The sequence below is a fragment of the Gymnoscopelus braueri genome (genome assembly GCF_963280865.1).
Source record: "Gymnoscopelus braueri genome assembly, chromosome: 7".
Taxonomy (NCBI): domain Eukaryota; kingdom Metazoa; phylum Chordata; class Actinopteri; order Myctophiformes; family Myctophidae; genus Gymnoscopelus; species Gymnoscopelus braueri.
In genome coordinates, this window is record NC_137608.1 from 38,727,541 (window position 1) to 38,748,682 (window position 21,142).

Below are 21,142 nucleotides of genomic sequence, written 5' to 3' on the forward strand. Positions count from 1 at the left end.
TTAAAATGTAGCGGAGTGAAAGTCATCAGCTTGCAAAAAACTACAACAAAAAACAAATACTCCAAAAATTTACATAAGTACAGTACTCAAGTAAATGTACTTAGTTACTGTCCACCACTCATTTGAACTTCTCCAGGTGTTACTTACAGACATGCAAAAGTGTCACTTTTCAGCTACAGTCACCTTTTTGAACCCAAATAGGGCAATTGTGTGACACCTGACCTGACCCGAAAGAAAACAACATGTTGTCACCTTTTTCACCTCGGGGCTGTTTGCATGCCTGTACTTATACTGTGTATGCAGTCTTCTTATTGTGTGTCTTGCTGCTGCAGGTCAAACTGAACAATTCACTTCAGTCTTCCTTTGATCTCATTGTTGCACTTCCTCCTCCTTTTCTTTGAATCGTCTTTGTTTTACGTTTTTGCCTTGTGATATGACTGGTTGTGCCACAGTAAAATATTAACTCTGAATTATTAGTGTTTGAATGCACTGACTGCACTAAATGGAACTGAAAGGGTATCGTAGGGTTAACCCATTCAAGGTTATTAATATATAGGGTCACCTCGTTATTTTCCACCCCTTAGCATGGGAACCTTTGACAATAGGGGAAAGAAGTATGTACCAGTATTTTCCTGTCTTTTTGGAAATATGTGAACCATTTGCCTCATCCCATTCCATTTTCAACGTAACTTGTTGGATGTTGCCAGGACGACTGTCCAATAGGCACACTGACATTGAGAGACCTGCTGAATAGGAGCTTCCCAACACCCTCTCTGCACTTGGTGCTATACAACCATTGCTGTGTATGTGCAGATGATGGTACTGTATATTATGTTGTCTCCTATCTCCACTTTAACCACTTTCAACCTGGCCTCCCTATTTTGGGCATGTCTTTATAGACTTAAGGGGACAACAATTTTCAAAGAATTTCTAAAAAAAAATCTGAAATAGTGAAAATAGCACATCTAGATTGGCTTAGCTATTTTTCGTTATTCGTCAAGTATATAGGGCTTGAGTGGTTAACGCAGCAGCTGTAATGCTTTGTTAATAACTGTGGTAGGGGTAGCATTGCCATTTAATCTGTTTTATCCAAATTGGTTTTGCTTTTGCACCTGTGAAAAAAATTAATTAATCCAAATGGTGAATACTGTATGTGAGATTGCAACCTTTGTATTGGATATGTCTGTATTATTGGTATGTATAGGATGTTTGTTAATCATAACTACTTGCCTGCCTGTTCTATAAGATACTACATGTGAGAATCATGCATCTATGAAGGTTCTTTGAAGAATTTTAACCCTAAGCTTTGAGACCTGATGAAAAGTGCTTCTTGTATGTTTATGAAATTCACGACAGTGTGCTGATAATGATGTGTCCATTATCCTTGGTCATATGGTTCCTTAGACTAGCTCCTCTAAGTCCTGTTGATGTTGTGAATGAAATTGAAATGTTTGATTCTCCTTCTATTACCCGTTTTACCTATCATACGTTGCTGACCCTAAACTTGTCAGAGATGTAACGATGTACACCTTACAAAGTACACCTTGTTACTGACAATATGTAGCACTGTGTGAAGTGCTCTGTTTTGACCAATCCTCTGCAAATTGTAAAACTTGGAATTATTTCTTCATTGCCTTGTCAAGTGTTGGTTTTATATGCCAAGCTAGTATGTGAAGTGAAGTGAACTGCAGTTGGAAAGGTTTCTTGGTAGTTATTGTTTTTGTTTTGTTTTTTCTTCACATTGAGCACTGTTGTTGCTTATCTCTGAGCTCGTGTTATTCTCTTGGTCATGTATGTTTTATAGACTATCAGGATGTGGGGGAATTATACTGTAGTTCCTGACAGCATTCAATCCTATCAGTGTTGACTTCAATGGATTAAATCAGTGAAAATGGAACACAAAGGTATTTGCATCTATCTTTTTTGGGTCATTTAAGGATTGTAGGACATTTGCATGAAGTATGAAATCAAATGTTGTGTCATTATAGGGACTGGGAGGCTCTGCTGTGAGAGAGAGAGTGACTATTTCGCCCACGCAATAACCCAGCCAATGTTGGGTACCGAAATCAGGCAATACCCCAGCAATGCCGATCAAGCTGATAACATGGCGTGAAGTGCTGCGTTTTCGGCTTGTAATAAATAGGTGAAACAGTACTGTGCTTGCCTTTGAGACGACCACACTCAATGTATTTATTGAATGTATTCACAAGAGCACATACTGTATACTGTAAGCACATGTATACGCCATCAAACTCAAAGAGCAAGGTGTACACCAACGAGAACAGATCAACTACACCTCACCATTGCACCAAGGCACCTTTCAGCCTTCAACAGGTCTCCTAATAGTTTAGTGTTATTTTGTATGTTAGCCTGTAACACTTTAAAGTACTCCTGTATTTACCTATACAGTACGACAGGGACTTGAACATCGAATCTCTGTGCTGAGACTGAGCAGTAGACCACTACCACATCACATTCAACAGGTGTCTCCTAATGCTTTCGAAGTGTTCTTGTATGTTAGCCTAAAAGTTAACTACAGAAAGTCTGGAACTCAAACATTGAACCTCTGTGTTCAGAGACAGGGCACTAGACCACTGCACTATAACACACTCACACCGAACAATTGCGCCATAATGTTTTTGAAGTGTTCTCCTGTATGTTAGCCACAAAAATTAATTACAGGTCTCAAACAAGGAAGCACTATACACAACCTTCCCTCTCCTGTGTTTCTGAAGTGGCCTCAATAGCTAACTACAGAAGGTCTGGGACTCGAAAAGAACCTCTGTGTTCAGAGAGAAAGCACTAGACTAGACCCCTAGAAGTTGGCAACAGTGTATTATGTCTGACGGCACATGCCCATATATGGAGAGAGGAAGAATTGCACTGAGTCGTTTCACACGTTGTAATAATACAGCACCCATGCCCACAGCACATAACAAAGGCACCCCATTGTGCAATTATTATTGCACAATGGGACAGGTGTCCTTTTCAGACTGCGACCCCCCCAAAATAATCATATTTGAACTGGGGACCCCCCACCCTGATAAGCATGATTGGAATTGTAGGAGTTGAGGCATTACATTTAGTTTGACTCAGTTTCTGCAGATAAATATTGTGAAAACAGCAGATCTACAAGCTCACAACACCTCGCAACACGCATTGTTGCTGCAATGCAGAGGAGCCAAAACCCAGGAATGTTATTTTCTTAAACTTGTATAATGGGAAGTAACAGCTAATCATCTTAAATATTTAATCTATTAACTTATATCTGAAAAATCATAAAGGGTGCATCAATCATAACTAGGGAACATTTGTGTGGGTATGTTCTGGGAACATAGCATGAAGCTAAACATAGGGCCTGTGGAAAATGAGCCTCTGACAACATAAAACCTTTTGAAATGTTTACTTAATGTGTTAAACAGAATATTGAACTGGGATACATAGGAACCTGGATGGGAAAGGGAACATCATAGGACCCTGTAAACCCTGGGAATATAATTTAGATATGCTCCCTTGCCAGATAGGTTCTGCACTTAACTGAAGATGCTTTGTGTTCTTCAAACTAGTAGACGCCAACGTGCAGAAAACTGTTAAAAGCTGTCAACGGTATAGAAATTCTGACTTTTGAAGACGATTAACTGAGGAAAGTTTGAGAAGCTCAATGGAGAACAAATAAAGGCATTCGCATTCTCAGTGCCTCAGATACTTCAGCATCTGACTGAAGATGCTCAGAGTTGTATATTCAATCCCAGCTACTCTACGTCTGTTTCCAAATGTGTTTTCTGTTTCGTTAATTTGTTTTGTGAAGGTTTGCTGTAATTTGTACCTCTGATTTGAATGAATGAAGTCAACAATAGAGCAATAGAGCCTTAACCTAGGTCTAGTCTAGACGCCGAGATGGACGGTCGCATGCGAACTAGCTCCCGACCGAGCTCTCACGAACGAGCTCTCGGGCGAACGAGCTCTCGCACTCACGGCAACATTTTTGCCAGTTTTTCACTGGATTTAATTCTCATCTTCATCCTTCTGTGGACGACGGATTCATTCCTCGAATATCCACAGAATCTACACCTGATGGAGACAGAAAAGGGGAATCCACGGGAAATGAAAAACGAAAAACACTCCGACTTCTATCTGATCGGCTCGACAGAATCAACGAAACATCTGGGATTCGCAGCTGGAGCTCTCCATACGCTCCTGGCCATGAATTCGGCTAGAAAGAAGAACGCGCCCCCGACAGGACGCATGGACAGAAGATATATAATCATCCTATTTCTTCTCCTGTCGGGTGATATCCACGTTAACCCAGGCCCAGTTACCACCAGGCAAACTTCTGCCCGTCTGGCGAGGGAGGAAAACTTTGCCAACGTAGCTAGCGTTGCTAACGTTGCTAACGTTGCCAACGGCAACGGGGAACAACAACAACGCCAGGCTAACACCGCAAGCTTTCTGTCCCAGCAAGCCAACGCACCCTCGGACTACATCGACACCGCAGCCGTCCTCAACGCACCACGAAGTCCTACGGAGAGACGCTGCGCGACCGAAGAAGCCGATCCACGGACACATCTTCTGGTGGCTTCAGGCGGCGCAGGGACCAGGATGGACCACCGAGAACACAGACGAAGGCCCCCCCCATCCCCCCACCCCCCAAGCTCCACAGCTGGTTGCTTACCTCCGAGAACCAGACAAAGGCCCCCCACCGCCCCCCAACCCCCACAGCTAGTTGCCTACGACGGAACAGATGCTTTGATGGACGCTAACACCACAACACCCCCCTCCCCCCTCGATACTGCTCCTCAACTTGATATCTCTGTGGACAAACACATCTCCATTGATCAAATGATCAAATCGTTCGGTGTTGGCTTGCACATGATTCACCTCAATGTGAATTCCCTTGTAGGAAACAAGCTAACACAAATCAAGCAGATGTTTTATGATGGTAAGGTTGACATTTTAACTTTCTCTGAAACTAAACTTGATCATACGATAAAGGACATTGAGATTGAAATTGAAAATTACAAACTTTTCAGAAATGATAGGAGCATTAATGGGAGAAACGGAGGTGGTGTATGCATGTATGTACATATTGACAATGAGTGCATCCTTCGCGAAGACCTGAAGGATGCAGCCGTTGAAGCTGTGTGGGTCGAGATCATTTTTAAAAATTCCAAGCCTGTGCTAGTCGGTACCATATACAGACCTCCTAACCAGACTGATTTCTATGAAAGACTTGAGGAGTGTTTAGCTAAGGTGGAGTGTGCGGAGACGATTCTTCTTGGTGACTTTAACACAGACATGCTCTGTAAGGAAGCGTCAGTGTATAAGTCATTCAAGGGGTTTTGTCATCGGCACTCACTCCACCAGCTAATCACCCAGCCCACAAGGCTGTGTGTTTCCACTCAAACTACCATAGATCTCATTCTAGCAACGGACAAGGACAAAATCCTCAATAGTGGTGTTTCTACCTGTGGCATATCTGATCATAACATGATCTTCTGCACCAGAAAGAAACGTAAACCTAAGAACGGTTGCCACAAATCAGTCACGATCAGAGACCTCAAAAACTATAAGAGTGAGGACTTAGATCGCAGGCTAGAGGAACTGGACTGGTCCGACGTACTAAACAGCACACAGGTAGACGAATCTTGGCTTGGTTTCAAAACCAAATTCATTCAAATTTTGGACAGTGTGGCCCCCATGAAAACCGTCATGGTCAAATCCCGCCCGGTACCATGGATGAATTCGGACATCCTTACTGCCATGAAGGTCAGAAACAAAAAGTGTTCTGAGCTTCATAAAGGTAGGATCAAACTCGCCAGGTGTTTTAACAAAGGTCTCGAATCCCACGTAGCTAAACTTGTAAAAGAAAGAAACAAGCTAAGAAACAAGGTTAATCGCATGCTCGAACTAGCAGAAAAAAGCTTCCTCGATGACAAAATTGAGGAAAATAAAAGCAAACCACGAGAGCTTTGGAAGCTATTCAACAACCTACTAGGCTGCAGCAAGAAATTGAAAACCAGGTTTACAAACATAAGCCTCAAGGTGAATGACACTCTCATCACATCCAAACATGAAGTGAGTAAAGTCCTCAACATATTCTTCACGACCATAACCTCAGATTTGGTTGAAAAACTTCCCCCTCACTCTGGGTGCTATGGTGAAGAACATGTTGACTCATTTTACAAAAAACAGGGTGTACGGAAAGATGATTTTAAACTCTCCCCTGTGAAAACAGAAGAGGTGTTTAAAAAATTGAGTGCTCTTCATCAACACAAAGCCACAGGCCTCGACAATATCCCCGCCAAATTTCTAAAAGACTCGGCCGCCTCCATTGCTCCAATCATTACCCACATAATAAATCTCTCCATCATACAGGGACGGGTCCCTAACGATTTCAAAAAAGCAAGGGTGACCCCTCTGTACAAAAAAGGAAACAAATTAGACCCTGGCAACTACCGCCCTATTTCTATTCTTAGCTCCATCTCGAAAGTCATGGAAAAAATAGTCTATGAACAGGTCGATAAGTATCTTGCCGAAAAAAATCTAATTTACAAATTCCAATCTGGTTTCAGAACAAACCACTCCACTGACACATGCCTTCTCTATTTGAACGACTCTATCAAACAAGATGTCGACAAGGGCAAATATTGCGGCATGGTCATGCTGGACCTCCAAAAGGCCTTTGACACCGTCAATCACCCAATTATGATCAATAAGCTCAAAGCAATAGGTTTTGATGATACGTCAGTGAACTGGATGAGATCCTACCTGGAAGGGAGGGAGCAAGTGGTGGAAGTAAACGGCACCCAGTCCCCCCCCCTCCCTGTGACTTGTGGTGTCCCACAAGGAAGTATACTAGGACCTTTACTGTTCCTGATATATGTGAATGACATGTCATCGGCCTGCGACTGCAAGCTGTTCCTGTTCGCAGATGACTCGGCCCTGCTAGTCTCGGACAGGGACAGGCTGCAGGTTGAGAAAACTCTCAGCTCCGAACTCAACAAGATCTGCATCTGGCTCTCTGACAACAAACTTTCATTACACCTGGGTAAAACTGAATCCATCCTCTTTGGGTCCAGTCCTAACCTTAGCAAGGCAGAGAGTTTCACGATCAAAGTGGGTGATAATGTCATCAAAAGAAAGGATGAAATTACCTACCTGGGCTCCATCTTGGAGGCAAACCTCTCCGGTAACAAAAACGCCGAAAAAGTGATCAAAAATGTCAACCGAACAACACGCTATTTGTGGAGGATTGATCGCCTAGTCAGTAAGAATACTCTGAAGATTCTTGCAGGGGCCCTCATTCAAGGTCATTATGATTATGCATGCACTTCATGGTATCACAACACCTCCAAGGCCTTAAAAACAAGGCTCCAAACATCCCAAAACAAACTTGTAAGGCTACTTCTTGGCCTCAATCACAGAACCCATCTAACCCCTGCTCATTTTGCTAGGATTGGATGGCTTAGGGTTGAGGACAGAGTACAGCAACTTGCTATGGGCCTGGTCTTCAAGATACACCACAACATTGGGATCCCCCTGTATTTGTCAAAATACTTCAAAAATGTTAATGAAGTCCATGATCATAACACCAGAGGCAGCTCCACTGATCATGTTCAACCCAGATTTGGCTCAACTAAGGGTATGAACTCATTCTCATGCTATTCATCAAAAATGTGGAATGCCCTACCAAAAGGAGTAAAGGAGTGTAAAACCCTACTCACTTTCAAAACTGCCCTAAAGATACACCTTCAGGAGGCTGCAATTCGAAAATGGCCCCTGTCTAAGTCTTAACCTACCCCTCCCTACCCCCCCCCCCCCCCTTTCATTTTCCTCTTTTGTATATATATATATATTTTTTTTTTTTTTCTCTCGTCATACCAGTAACCTGAAAGCTGATTGTATGACATTCTGTATAGTAGTGTGTATATCTGCCTGCCTCTTATATTTCATCATGATTTGTGTGCATGGGGTCCTCATCTTAAACAAGCGTAATGCTTAATGAGGGTTTCCAGTTTAGTAGACCTTGTATTGTGAATTTGTACTTCCATGTACTGTTATGTACTGTCATGTACTATTCTCATGTCTTTCTAAATAAACTACATCAATCAATCAATCAATCAACCTGACTCCGTCAAATGGAAGAAGCTTGCGACACACATTTTGTTTCACAGCCTACTTATCAAATGCAAATGAGATTTCCGGAGGGAGGGGGGTTTACCAGGCTAATAGAGCCTTACACTAGGTGGAAGTAGTGAGACACTGTGCCGATCATTGGGCTCTCCAATTGGGACACAGAGTAAAATATATACAGTAGTCATCCATGTCACTTTGAATGCACACACTAACCAAAAGTTTGTGATTCGTTAGATTCAATGTCCTGACAGTTGCAACAGTTGCCCAATTAGACATTAGAAATGTTGTACACAGCACAGAGCCACATACACAATCCAGGGAAGTAAGAGCATTATACCAGCCACTTTAAGAGCCAAAAGCATTGCACAGATGAGCGCTCACGGGGAGGAACATGATGAGTCAACAGTGTTAGAGAGTTAGGGTTGCTCTGAGGGGCAAAGAAACTCCTACCATAGCACTATTCTGACCACAATTCCGCCTTGAACACCTTCTATTTGTCACCGACTTATTTGGCTCTCATCAGTGTGATGCCATCACTGATTTAAGATCCAAACTTTGCCTAACTGAAAATGGCATACAATTTGAATCTCAATCTAATGACATTCCAAGTGTCAAGACTGATGGGTCAGAAATTTGCATCATGGCTTTAGTTTCAGAATAATAACAGGGAATATTTGTATAATCAGAAAAACTGGATCCGTCATACTCATTCTATTCCAAACTATCTGACCCCTGCGGAGGCAAAGATGTAATACATTTTACAGCGTAGGCATTTTTCAGACGATCTTATCCAGAGCGCAAGATCAGAGTAAATGCCATGAACCCTAGTCTACAAATGACAGTATTAATGATTAAGTAAATAGAGTGTAAAGAAAACAAATGTGTGCTACAAAGTCACTAGAATACCAGGTAAACATCTCAACATCAAACTTTCATCTGTCTAAACAGCATGCTATCTAATTAACATTCTCATCATTTGTGGACTCGCAGTGTATGTCTAATTGAATGGGAACAATAACCAACATACATCTAACAATAGTATAACTAACATCTATCAAATAAATACAAATATAATAAATAATAACAGGCAACAAGAAGTGATAAAAGGGATGAGGAGTGCTGGGGGATGTTTTGGAGTCTGAAGCGGCAAGGTTTCAGATTGCGGTGGAAACTGGTGAGTGAGTCTGCAGTCCTGACTGAGGAGGGAGGTAATTCCACAGCTTGGGAGCCAGGAGGGAAAAGAGTAAGACACTTGGATCGTGGGAAACAATAATAATGATGTTATTGTTGTTGACCTGTAAAACCATGTAGGCATTCTTTGGCTTGAGGTTTTGTTCCAGTACAGTTACATGTCACACGCTATCTGAGAGTGGGGTAGAGAGAGACAGACATTGAGAGGAGAGAGAGTGAGGATTAGGTCATCCGGTCCATCTGCAGTTTGATGACCATGGCTGACCATGGCCTCCTAATGGAATCTGCACAGAGATAGTATGATTCATACATCCGTCGAAATCCCAGTCAATGACAATGAGGACATTCCTTTGGCCGCATTCTTGGCCCCTCCACTAAGGAAGAGCTGTCGACTCCACTCCACCTCTAGACTTTAAGCCTATAAATTAAACACTTTCAATCTGGTGTCCCTATTTTGGGCATGTCTTTATAGCTGAATCTTTTCAGAAAATCCATAAATAAATAGAAGAATAAATATATCGTGTAAATAGCAGATATAGATCAGCTATTTTCGCATGACACCAACGTACGACAAAGAGTGGTTAAACTCTACATACTGTACTTGTACCTGTGACATTCCATTGTAACTTGTATTTGTATTTGTGTTGCATACATGGCTGCTGTGTCGTAAACGAATTTCAGTGTGAACTGACAATAAAGAACTATTTGATTTGAATACTTACAGGGATTTTGGCTTAAAAAATATATATACCGGCATCTTTTCTCTCTCAAACTCCCACAGTGACTGCATCGTGCCACAGAAGATGAAATAGCGTCAAGAAAATCGATTACTGCTATCAGCAGTGAAATTGCTCTCTTGCCCTTCCGAGTCTTATCGTAAACAGAACACACTGTCAGCTATATGCACAATTGTACCCATACTAATTAGTTACACAGCCACATGGGATGGTTAAAACAGACCCTGTGTTTTGGGAAATACTGCCTACACAAACATTCTCTTCATGTCTGTGCTTTACTGCTTGCATGACAGTGAGAGTGCATCTGAAGGACAAAAAAATAAACACAATTCTGTAATAAATAATTCTGCCTTGGGAGGGGAAAAAACCTTGAGACCTGGTGTGATGGAACTTGTCCTCTCTAAATCTGATGGTAGGTTTTTAAGAGGCTTGTGGGGCCGGTCAGGATTGAGGTCAGAAACCACAAATAAAAGTCATTTACAATTCTACAGTATATTAATACTTCCATCTGGCAGTGTTGTTATGAGGCAAGTGAATGTGTGGGAATGTTGAAAATGAAACGAGCCTTTAAAAGGAACATTTACTTAGTGGATAAAAAGATGTATAGGTTCAAACATGTCTATGTATTCCCAAGTCAACAATATGGCAACGTTTTTTATTGTAAAGTGACAATGAAGAATGCTGCTAACCGCCTGGGTTACTGCTGTAGACACAGTGGTGGCGGTGAGATACGTTTTTGCAGAGACCAAAAAGCTTACAATAGGAAAAGTGCTGGGCAATGCAGAGATGAGAATGACAAACATTCTTTGACATTTGTTGAAATCAAGCAGCATATAAAAATAATGTTCTTATTTACATGAGTCTGTGTATTTATAATATTTCTCTGTAGCACAAAACTTGTAAACATGACAAACATTTTGGTCCAGCACAGGGAATGCCTCCTCAACGCACAAAATAATCTGTTAGACTTCTTATTAGCCTACAAAATATCTCCAAAAACAGATGTTTATGGAATTCATTAAAATAGGGTTTAGCTACTGTAAAAGTAAACTCTCCCCAATTATAACTTGTGAGAACATCATGAGAATGATAGTGACTGGTCTCATGAGTTAGTGAGTTAATTTGCATTAGCCTTGTTAACAGAGCAAAGACATTTAATTCTCCATCCCCTCTATTTTCTATAAATAGTCCAGGACCTTGAGGGTGGAACATGGCTGAAGAGGGATTACAGTGGTTAAACAGGCTCCCCATTTTCACACAGGGATAGCTGGTGGATTTTAATGGTGGGAAGCCTTCCGGAGGACGTGGGCGCGACATGGTTCGATTCCTGCGAGGGAGCGTCCTCACTGTGAATGCAGAAACAAGTTCTCTGGAGGCTCTTACTGCATAGTTTGGCCATTTTAGCCCTGCCAGTCGCTGGTGCGCCCGAGTCAGCTCTTGGGCCCCCAGAAAACATCCTCCAGTCTCTTATGTCCCTGGGGGAGGGGGTTCTGGACAGGCCAGCCGAGGAGGAGGGGCTGAGTCGAGAGGGGTCCCCTCCGCAGTCCAAGGCAAGAGTGAGGGATTGCCCGTGCCCCTGACCCTGGTTAAGCCCCGCGCTAAAATGATGGTGTTGTGGTTGGGGAGTTGTTCTCAGACAGCGTACTCCCAGCAGACTGCGGAAAGCCTTCTTAAACTCCAAGTTAGAGCAGGGGTAAATTATAGGATTGATGCAGCTATTGAAGTAGCCGAGCCAGAAAGTTATCTTGAAGACAGTGTCTGAAGGTCTGTATGCAGGGAACATGGAGCCTGCAGGGACATTAGACACAAACCAATCAGATGGATGATAGATACTAAAGCCTGAGTTATACTTGGTTGTGCACCGTGTCGGCCGCAAAAAAATAGCTGATCTTGTACAGTACATCGGCTATTTTCAGTATGCAACAACACCGGCACACAACTAATCACAAATCACCCTTCACACCAACACTATTAATAGTCAAATCTAAACCCTGAACTGAATCCCTGGGCTAAGACAGTGTTTGTTAGAATGAATAAATCACAATATGTATATTCAGTGCTATGGCAATTTGAAATAAAGTCTTATTACCCCAATTTGGTGCTGAGCTAATGATAAACAAACTGAAAACACCAGTCATCATCACAGTCGTTAAGATCCACTTGAGCTGCTTTAATTGTTTTATGCAGTTTCCATTCGAGGATCGCTACCAACTTCAAGGTTAATAGCAGCTTCATTAAAATTGCATTCATAAATTGAATTTTTTAAGGAAGGCAACACATGGACAGACTGAGAGCAGGGCCCTTAATGAAGCAGCGGACAGAATGGTTTAACAGGCCCATTACATGCAGGCCTGGTTGTCACTGTAAATGTAGGTGACTCGATCCTCACAGATCTGGCGTCTGCCAGTGGTACATAAAAAATAATTAAATGGTTGACTTCTTGGAGGAGCACTGCATCTGAGCATCTATCTTCAAATATATAACCGAGGGAGCTTTCTTGTTAAACCGTTTATATAGGACATGCTGTTCCAAGACAGTTTAAAGTGGGGCTTTTAGAAAAATGAGACAGTGATGTGGAGATGGCTGCACAAGAGAGAGTTATTAGACCCACTGTACTACTCATCCTTTTGAACCCCTGCTATGTCAAAAACAACAGTCGTATTATTGTCTATGGGTTATTACGACATTCCGTTGGTCCGACTGGCCCCATTATAACTAACCCTAATCCCTAACCCTAACCATAACCTCACACTAACCTAACGTTTGTCGGACTATTGGGACGTCTGAATAATGGCAGGTCGTAATTATGACCAGACCCCATGTGTAGCCACAGTTGATTGATTCAGCTTTTCTTATGTTCCAAAAAGCAGGGCTTTGATTGCAGTTGTTGAGATGAATGTGTAATCATATAACATTATTACAATAGCCATAAAAAAGTGAGAAACAGAACACATTTCTCTCCTAGATAGCAAGCATCACACTACAAGAACGAGTTATAAAATAGGGGAGGGTTGACCAACCAAGCACATTGTGAATACAGCCTGCGGTGGACACACTGTATAGCAAGTCACTACAGTCTGAAATAAAGATGCACCCTCAAAACTAAATCTCCGCAAGGTGCATTCAACGGAAAAGAACATCAGAATTGCACATTCCATCAGGTTCTAATTCAAACATCACTGTTACGGCCAGCCGTACTTATTTTGTATTTGTATAATTTCATATTTAGATTAGTATTTGTATTTTTCATTACTTTGTGTTGCTTTTGTATTATTCTGTATTCCTGCTTCTGCCAGGTTGAGAGGTGGAGAGTGGTGGAGACTGGAGAGCTGATTGCTATATTGTCTGACAGCTGTTGCAAATTGACATAGAGTCTGTGAGGGGAATTGGTCCCTGTTGATGCTTTGGTGACTCCATTAATGTAGCCTGGCATGGCCAGACTAATGCCCTGGCCACTGATTGACCGGCGTCGACCCTAGCTGCTCCCTACTAAACCCTCACTTTGACTAGAGTATTGGGAGAACTGTCAACTTCGTCAGCGGAGACTCAATTCATCCGTCCTCCCACAAGCCCAAACGTTCCTTTGTTGAACTTCGTCTCACTTTTGAAGGTCTTTGGTAGCTTCATGCCAAGCCTCTCGGAAATCCCTTAGAAAGACTCTATGTGGCCAACTCTGATTCTGTTTGTTCTTTCAGTCTGTGTTTGCTGTTTTGCTTAGTTAGGTTTTGTTTTGTTTTAGTTATTTAGGTTTCCTTAGTTTGTGTACATTTTGTTGTCCTTTTACATTTTATGTTACCCTTACCCCTAGACTAGAGGACGTAACAATTACCATCAATGTTTCGTACCTTCATCAGGGTTGATCAAGGCACAACGTGCATAAACATAAGTTGTTATGCTTTATTTAAAATATGGGAACATGATGGAGTCTGGACTGGAGTTCTGTCTTTCTTGTTATCTACTGTAACATTTCTGTTCAATAAATGAATATTCTACAATGGTACTAATGACAGCCTCATGAACACACTGACAAATTGATTTGCTTTGCGCTACCTCACAAGGTCTTTGTAAAGGACTTCTAAAATGTCAAGGATAGACAAGAGCAAGCCATTCTCTCAAAACAAACATGGAAAAGGACATGGCTTACTTAGAATTTTGACCTGATCATATTATTCAATGTCTTTCTTAACGTGGATGTACTTTTGCAATATTTCCAAACTGATCTAAAACTAACCCTGTGAAAGCGAATATTTGTATTAAGACCTTGGTTCATTGCAAGGGAGGCCACCACTGGTAAGGAATAGGATACATGACCCCAGCATGAACATGGAAAGCCCTCATTTAAACTCTACTTGCTATATTTACTCTATCAACATGAGTGTACACAGTGAATAGGGCATTCCGGGGTGTGAAGGGACTGTGTATGTAACTATAGAGGGATGTGAAAGGCAAAGTTCCCATTGCCTTATGTACATCGGATTATCTGATGTGATTCCCAAGGGCATTGTGAGAGCTCAAAAGAGATACAAAATAAATGTATCTGATTCGTATTCCTTTCCCGCATTCCCTCCATGCATAAAGGGATTGCATATCTGGCACACTGAGTGACGTCTGGCTGTGACTGTGACTGTGACCGTCCTTGAGGGCCAAAAAAAAAACTAAGCCATAAAAGTGAAGTGATGACTCCATCTACCACTCTAGTGACGTCACATTGATAAAGTGAGCAGCTAAGTGAAAGGGAGTGAATAACCCCAATTTGGGGAAATTCAGAGGGGAAAAAAACCCTAGCCTCTCTCTGTATTCAAGTGTGGATATTAAATATGAGCAATGCGCAATGTGCTCAGCACCAACTAACACATTTTCTGCAGTGTTGTCTACCGCTGCCTTTTGCTGACAGAGAAAGAACATTGGCTCTGAGAGATATGACCTATCTAATAGAGTTGTATTAATGGCAGCTACCCATGGAGCCTTTATTACAGCTACTCAATAAATGGTCATTAATACTGAATAGTGAGCTTGTAGACCTGCTATTTTCAGAGCGTGACACCATCATACGACAAAGTACAAGTCGGGCTTAAGGCACTTAAGGCTCATCTGAATTGCACTAACCTCTCTATGCACTCCTTGAAAAGTATTCAATTAATATTATCACACATATTCATGAGCACTTCTGGCAGTCCGGCAGTGCGAGAATCAATCGTTTCTATAATGAATGAATGTACTGTAGATGTGAGATAACATTCTTAAAAGCAACGGTGCTCTAACGCATGGGAATGTTCCCACTTTATGAAATACTCAATTAACTTAAAGGTTATGGAGCTCCTATATACTTGGTAGTACGATAGGATAATTCCTTTTAACAGGACGTTCATGAAAGTCCTTGCGGGCTTGTTTCCAATGAGGGCCTGTGAGCAATTATGATGAATAGTTAAAATAGCCGATCTACAAGCTCAAACACATCGGGAGCTTGTAGAGCTAACATTTGCACGCACAAAAAAATAAGAAAATAAGAAATACATTTTGAAATTGTTTGAAAGACATGCCAGGTTAATGTTGTTAAAGCAGATATCTAGCACATCCTAATCCTTATGTAAAATTATGATATCAGAATTCCAAAAATACATTTGATTAGTCAGTAGTTCCACCTGTAGACATCTGTGTTGAAATTACACTACACCTACCTCCTATTGCTGTTGGGCACTGTTTCCTGGCACGGAATGTGTCTTTGGGGAATGACTACGCACAACAGTATCATGATCCGTCTGTGTCGTGACAGTAATGGCAATGAGTCTGTGTTACCTTGTATGACATAAATCTATTAATTTTCTAAGCCTGGAATCTAGAGTGATTCACTGGATTCACATTTTAGCATTTTGTTTCTGACCTTTAATAAACAAAAATGTTTATTATGCTTTAGTAAATTGTGTCACAAATTTCTCTATGCACGAAACAATCCTGCCAGCGCAGTTTGCCCAGAATAAATACTGGCTATAAATACATTTACAAGGACTTCATAAAAAAGAAAAAGAAAGTGTTAATTTAACTCAAAAGAGTCATTAAACTAGAACAGTACCTGTTGGCAGAGTACTTGCAGGCTAGTCTATGACATCAGTACTGTGATATTGGGCTATAACAAAATTTGACTTGACTTGAATACTGTGACATCTGTCATCTCCATATTTGGACATAAAACTGAGACTGAAACACACACAGACAGACAGACAGACAGACAGACAGACAGATACACAGTCAAACAGACAGAGATTCCTGGAACCAATAGATAGATTAGCAATGAGGATTTAACAGTACAAGAAGATGTTGATGTAAATACTCACCAATGGGCAGCACCAGGAAGAAGGGTAGCCAGCACAGCACAAAGCATCCGACCACGATACCTAAGGTCTTCGCAGCTTTCATTTCCCGTGAGAACTTGAGCAGGCGCAGGGCAAAGTGCGTGCGGCTGCGCAGGGCCTCGTCCTCAGACATGGCAGTGTTACCCCGGTGGATCCTTAACGTCACACACTCTGAGTCAGACTTCTCTATCTTTTGACCCTCCTTGAGACCCCGGCTCTCCCTGTGAGCCACCACATAGACCCGACAGTACATGACCAGGATGATGGTCAGAGGCAGGTAGAAGGAGCCGACGGCAGAGAAGATGGCGTAGCCCGGCTCCTCTGTGATCATGCAGACGGACTCATCCTCGGGCGCCGGCTGCTTCCAGCCAAACAAGGGGCCGATGGATATGACGACCGATAGCACCCACAGCACCACCACTGCCAGCAGCGCCCTGCCCTCCGTCACTATGGTGGGATAGCGCAGCGGGTAGCTGACGCCGATGTAGCGATCTATGGAGATGGCACACAGGCTCATGATGGAGGCCGTGCAGCACAGCACGTCCATGGCTGCCCACACGTCGCAAAAGTGACGTCCAAACACCCACCGATCCAGGATCTCAAACGTAGCAGAGAAGGGCAGCACAATGGAGCTCAGGAGCAGGTCTGCCACCGCCAGGTTGACGATGAAGAAGTGCGTGACCGTCTGGAGGTGTCTGTGGCATACCACCGAGAGGATGACCAGGATGTTCCCCACAACTCCAAACAAGATGAAGACGCCCAGCACTATGGCCAGCGATACAGCCTTAACCACGTTGAGTTCTGGGACCAGCTCCTGGCTACAGTTGGAGCAGTTCTGAGACGGGAGGTCAGGGGTCATGTTTTCAAACACAGGAAGCATTTGTTCCGAAAACAGGCGTTATGTGAGACCCGCACCTTTTTAAAGTTCAACAAGGACATCGGTGCACTCCAAAATCCATTAAAATAATGATCACATTAAGTCTGTCCTGTCAAAACATGGTTTGACTGATGATGCCTCTGTCTAATGAGCTGCTGCATCGGGAATGTATGAATAAAAAGAAAACAACAGGATGCATGACAAAAACATAATGCGTGCAGAGCGAGCCTAGCATCAGATAGCCTAATCAATCTTCAAAATGTCACTGAGGCCAAAACCACAGGTTATTATGCAGCTGGAGGAAAAACTCTCTTGGATCTGGAGTATTTTTAATAGGGAAAGAACTGTATGTAACCAGTATTAAAAAAAAACACTATCACTAGTGTAAAGTCAGGGGCCAAACTGGAAGTCCTTTCCCATATCCTCCTTTAAAACAATGCATTAAATTGAATGTTGAAGGTGGAATTGCAAGTGTAATCGCATGTGAACACGGATTTTGATCCAATTAGTTTAGAAAAAGGGACATTATTATCCCGTCCATTCAAGATTAAAAAGAAAAAAGAGAGAAATTGCTTTTCCTGGGCAAACGACAGTAGAGAAAGCCTCAGGCGCCGTCTGTTGAATGTAGAGATGAGTTCATCTTGAACGTGCTATGCACGCCGACGGTGATGGTGACAGGAAGAAGGTGCCTTTGAAAAGAGAAAAGAATTTGCCTTGAGACATTTATGACAAAACTCAAAATAATCACAGAAAAGTGCAAACAATTGTCTTCAGTTTTCCATCTAGCAAGGGTCTTCAACACGGGGTCCGGGACCCCTAGGCGGTCCTCAGAGTTACTACAGGGGGGCCGCCAAATCTTTGTGTGATAGGATTTTCGGCGACAGGTAGAGGGGGAAAAAGCAGACCAAGTACAGAGCCAAAGGTCAATTTTACTAAGAATTGAGGGTCTCTCTCAGTTAAGGGGTCCTTGGTCTGAAAGATGTTGAAGACCCCCTGATCTAGTTATTGTTTCCCTATATTGTTGTGTTTCTTGTGTTCTAACTCTATAATCCGTCACCTGGCTCCACCTTGTCAGCATTGATTTATTATACTTAGTTGTGCGTTGGTGTCGCACACACCAAACATCGCTGATCCACAAACCCACACCCTCGAGCATAAATCAGGCACCAGGCTGCAGGTAGACATGCATGGTGTCTCAGGAGCAGATCGGCCTCAGTCTGATCAATGTGTCATCTGTGCCAATCGATTGAGCACAATGTGAGGTCCAGGAATACAGAAAAAAACGTATCGATCATGGCCAGCCCAGGACTGTCAGTGAACTGTGTCATTGATTTGGGAAACACCGTAATTATAAAATTGTGCAAGGCATTGAGTCAAGCAACAAGAAAAGAAAAGAGCAGTGCACAATCCTGAAACATGATTTAATTTAAATATAGGTATTACTTCCCACCTTTAAGTTTCTGCTAAAGTTAAAGAATAAATCACTTTGCAGGTATTTCTATGAATGACAATTACACTGGGGCCTCTGCGCACAGTGTGAGAGTTCAAAACAACACACGCTGAGAGATTCTAACATCTGTTTATTCAGGTGTTAAGCCTAATTTATACTCTGACCAGCGATACCATTGTGTGGCGGACTATACAACAAAATGAGGCTTTAGTCTTATCGGGTGCTATTCTGACTTTATTCCTCTCAGCTTCTCTATCTGAAGTATGAGATTCAACAATTGTAATTGTTCCCTATCCAAATGCAAAGCAGCAACACTTGCCCAAGCCTCGTCTTTCCTTTGAATTTTAATATTATACCCAGAATGTACTGTAAGTTTGCACAGTACAAGTAAATAGAGAGAGGATTAATTGAAGGCCTCTTTCAATAGTCACAATCTGTTTATAAAAAAAAAGGAAAATAAAACAGTCTCCATTGCTGAACTGGATTTGTTTGATGTGAACAAGCATAACATGCACTGGGCCTTTAACATTGCTTATTCCAACCACAGTCCACTCTCACTTTGATGCATAGCATTCCTGTCAGAAGATTTTCTGTGTCTGTGCTTGACATACAAACAATATCGTTGTCCACTGATTCTCAAAGTGGGGTCTGGGGACCCCAATCGGTCCTTGAAGGCATTTTGTTTTTTTACGTTTTTTACATTCGACAACACAGTGTAGAATCTCTTTTTTTTCCTTCTTTTTTTTTTTACATTGGACGACATAGTGTAGCATGGCATTTTTTAAAGGTTTTTACATTGGACGACATAGTGTAGCATGGCATTTTATTAAGGTTTTTTTACATTGGACAAAATAATAAAAGTCTGTGTGTTTAGTTTACTATAAAACACAGAAATAATTACATGGTGCAACGTTTTGGCCACAGTTGACCTTCATCAGGTGACACCATTTGTGACCCACCACCCAGTTGCGTGTTGTGTCACAACACGTGACCAGGGTTATAGGGCAGAAGTAGGTTACTTTTAACACAGTCATCTGTGAATGGATAATTACTATTGTGGGTATTGGGTGTTAAAAGTAACCTACTTCTGACCTATAAGTCCTTGGTCACGTGTTGTGACCCACAACTAGCCTATAAGGGGGCAGAGTAACAAATGATGTCACCCGGTGAAGGCCAACTGTCGCCAAAACGTTTTTTTAAACCTATTTTATACTTCGGCTATTCCAAAATAGCCGATTCACAAGCTCACAACGCATGACTTCACGACATGTTGTCAGCTTGCAGAACTGCTATTTTATAAATCCCCCCCCCCTTTTTCTTTTTACAAATCTTGAACATTTTGACAAATTTGTAATCATTTCGATGAATGTTCTCTTATAGGGGCCCCTCGCACAAAACCTTTTCAGATGGGGGTCCACAGCCAAATGTACATATTTCCTTGACATGAAAACCACTGTCTTAGTCCACTAAGTCCCACTGTTTGACAGATGTGAAAGTAATTTTGTCAATGCAGATTACTGACATTTGCCATGAGGATGTTCCTTAAGTACAATGGATGATCACATGACAGCAATAAAAGTGAGACCACACCAACTGTTTAAAGATTTTCATAAGCTGCTTTGTCTTTCTGTCTGTCTGTCTGTCTGTCTGTCTGTCTGTCTGTCTGTCTGTCTGTCTGTCTGTCTGTCTGTCTGTCTGTCTGTCTGTCTGTCTGTCTGTCTGTCTGTCTGTCTGTCTGTCTGTCTGTCTGTCTGTCTGTCTGTCTTGTGTCTGTCTGTCTGTCTGTCTGTCTGTCTGTCTGTCTGTCTGTCTGTCTGTCTGTCTGACAACATAAAATGTGCCTAATACAAAAACAGAAAGAAAGAGGAGAATGTTAGAAATGGCAGATAGCTAACAAGAGAGGGGGCACTTTTCACAATATTTATATAAAGTTATGATCATTAAGTAACTATTTGTGCTCTGAGCTTTAGATCCAGTTATCATTATCTTAGTACTGACCTCAGTTTCTTAAAGGCCTTAGAGTCAGTTACATAATTACATGACGGGGTGATGTGTTTAAATGATGAATGCATGTAGGCCTACTGTATGCCAGAGTCTGCATAGAGCCAAAAGGCCCTGTGGAACAATGTTCAGTGATGAGTGAGAGCTTTGTAACTGATAAGTAAAATGGTTCTCTGGTGGTGTGCATGTGCGGGTGTGTATGTGCATGTTTCTCGGTGCATGGGTTTGTGTATGTTTGTATAATATTGATACCAGGGCAAGGACATGACGTAGCCCTGCACACCCTCTCATGCCTTCACTATTTTATCACTGTCTGGCCTTTCATTATAAGCAAAGAATGTCTAAGAATTTCAGATTTTTTCAAAAACCCTTTGTAAATAGTGAAAGTAACAATCTCAAA

The 21,142-nt window shown here is 42.0% G+C and overlaps 1 protein-coding gene across 1 annotated transcript; it reads right to left on the minus strand.

Annotated features, from left to right (window-relative positions):
- Positions 1-11,298: 11,298 nt before the first annotated feature.
- Positions 11,299-17,294, minus strand: adra1aa (adrenoceptor alpha 1Aa; the record flags this gene model as incomplete). The annotated part of the gene is made up of 2 exons (XM_080433387.1): positions 11,299-11,852; positions 16,397-17,294. 2 exons carry the CDS (start codon positions 17,292-17,294, stop codon positions 11,299-11,301), a joined length of 1,452 nt encoding a protein of 483 aa, XP_080289513.1.
- Between the last annotated feature and the right edge of the window lie 3,848 nt (positions 17,295-21,142).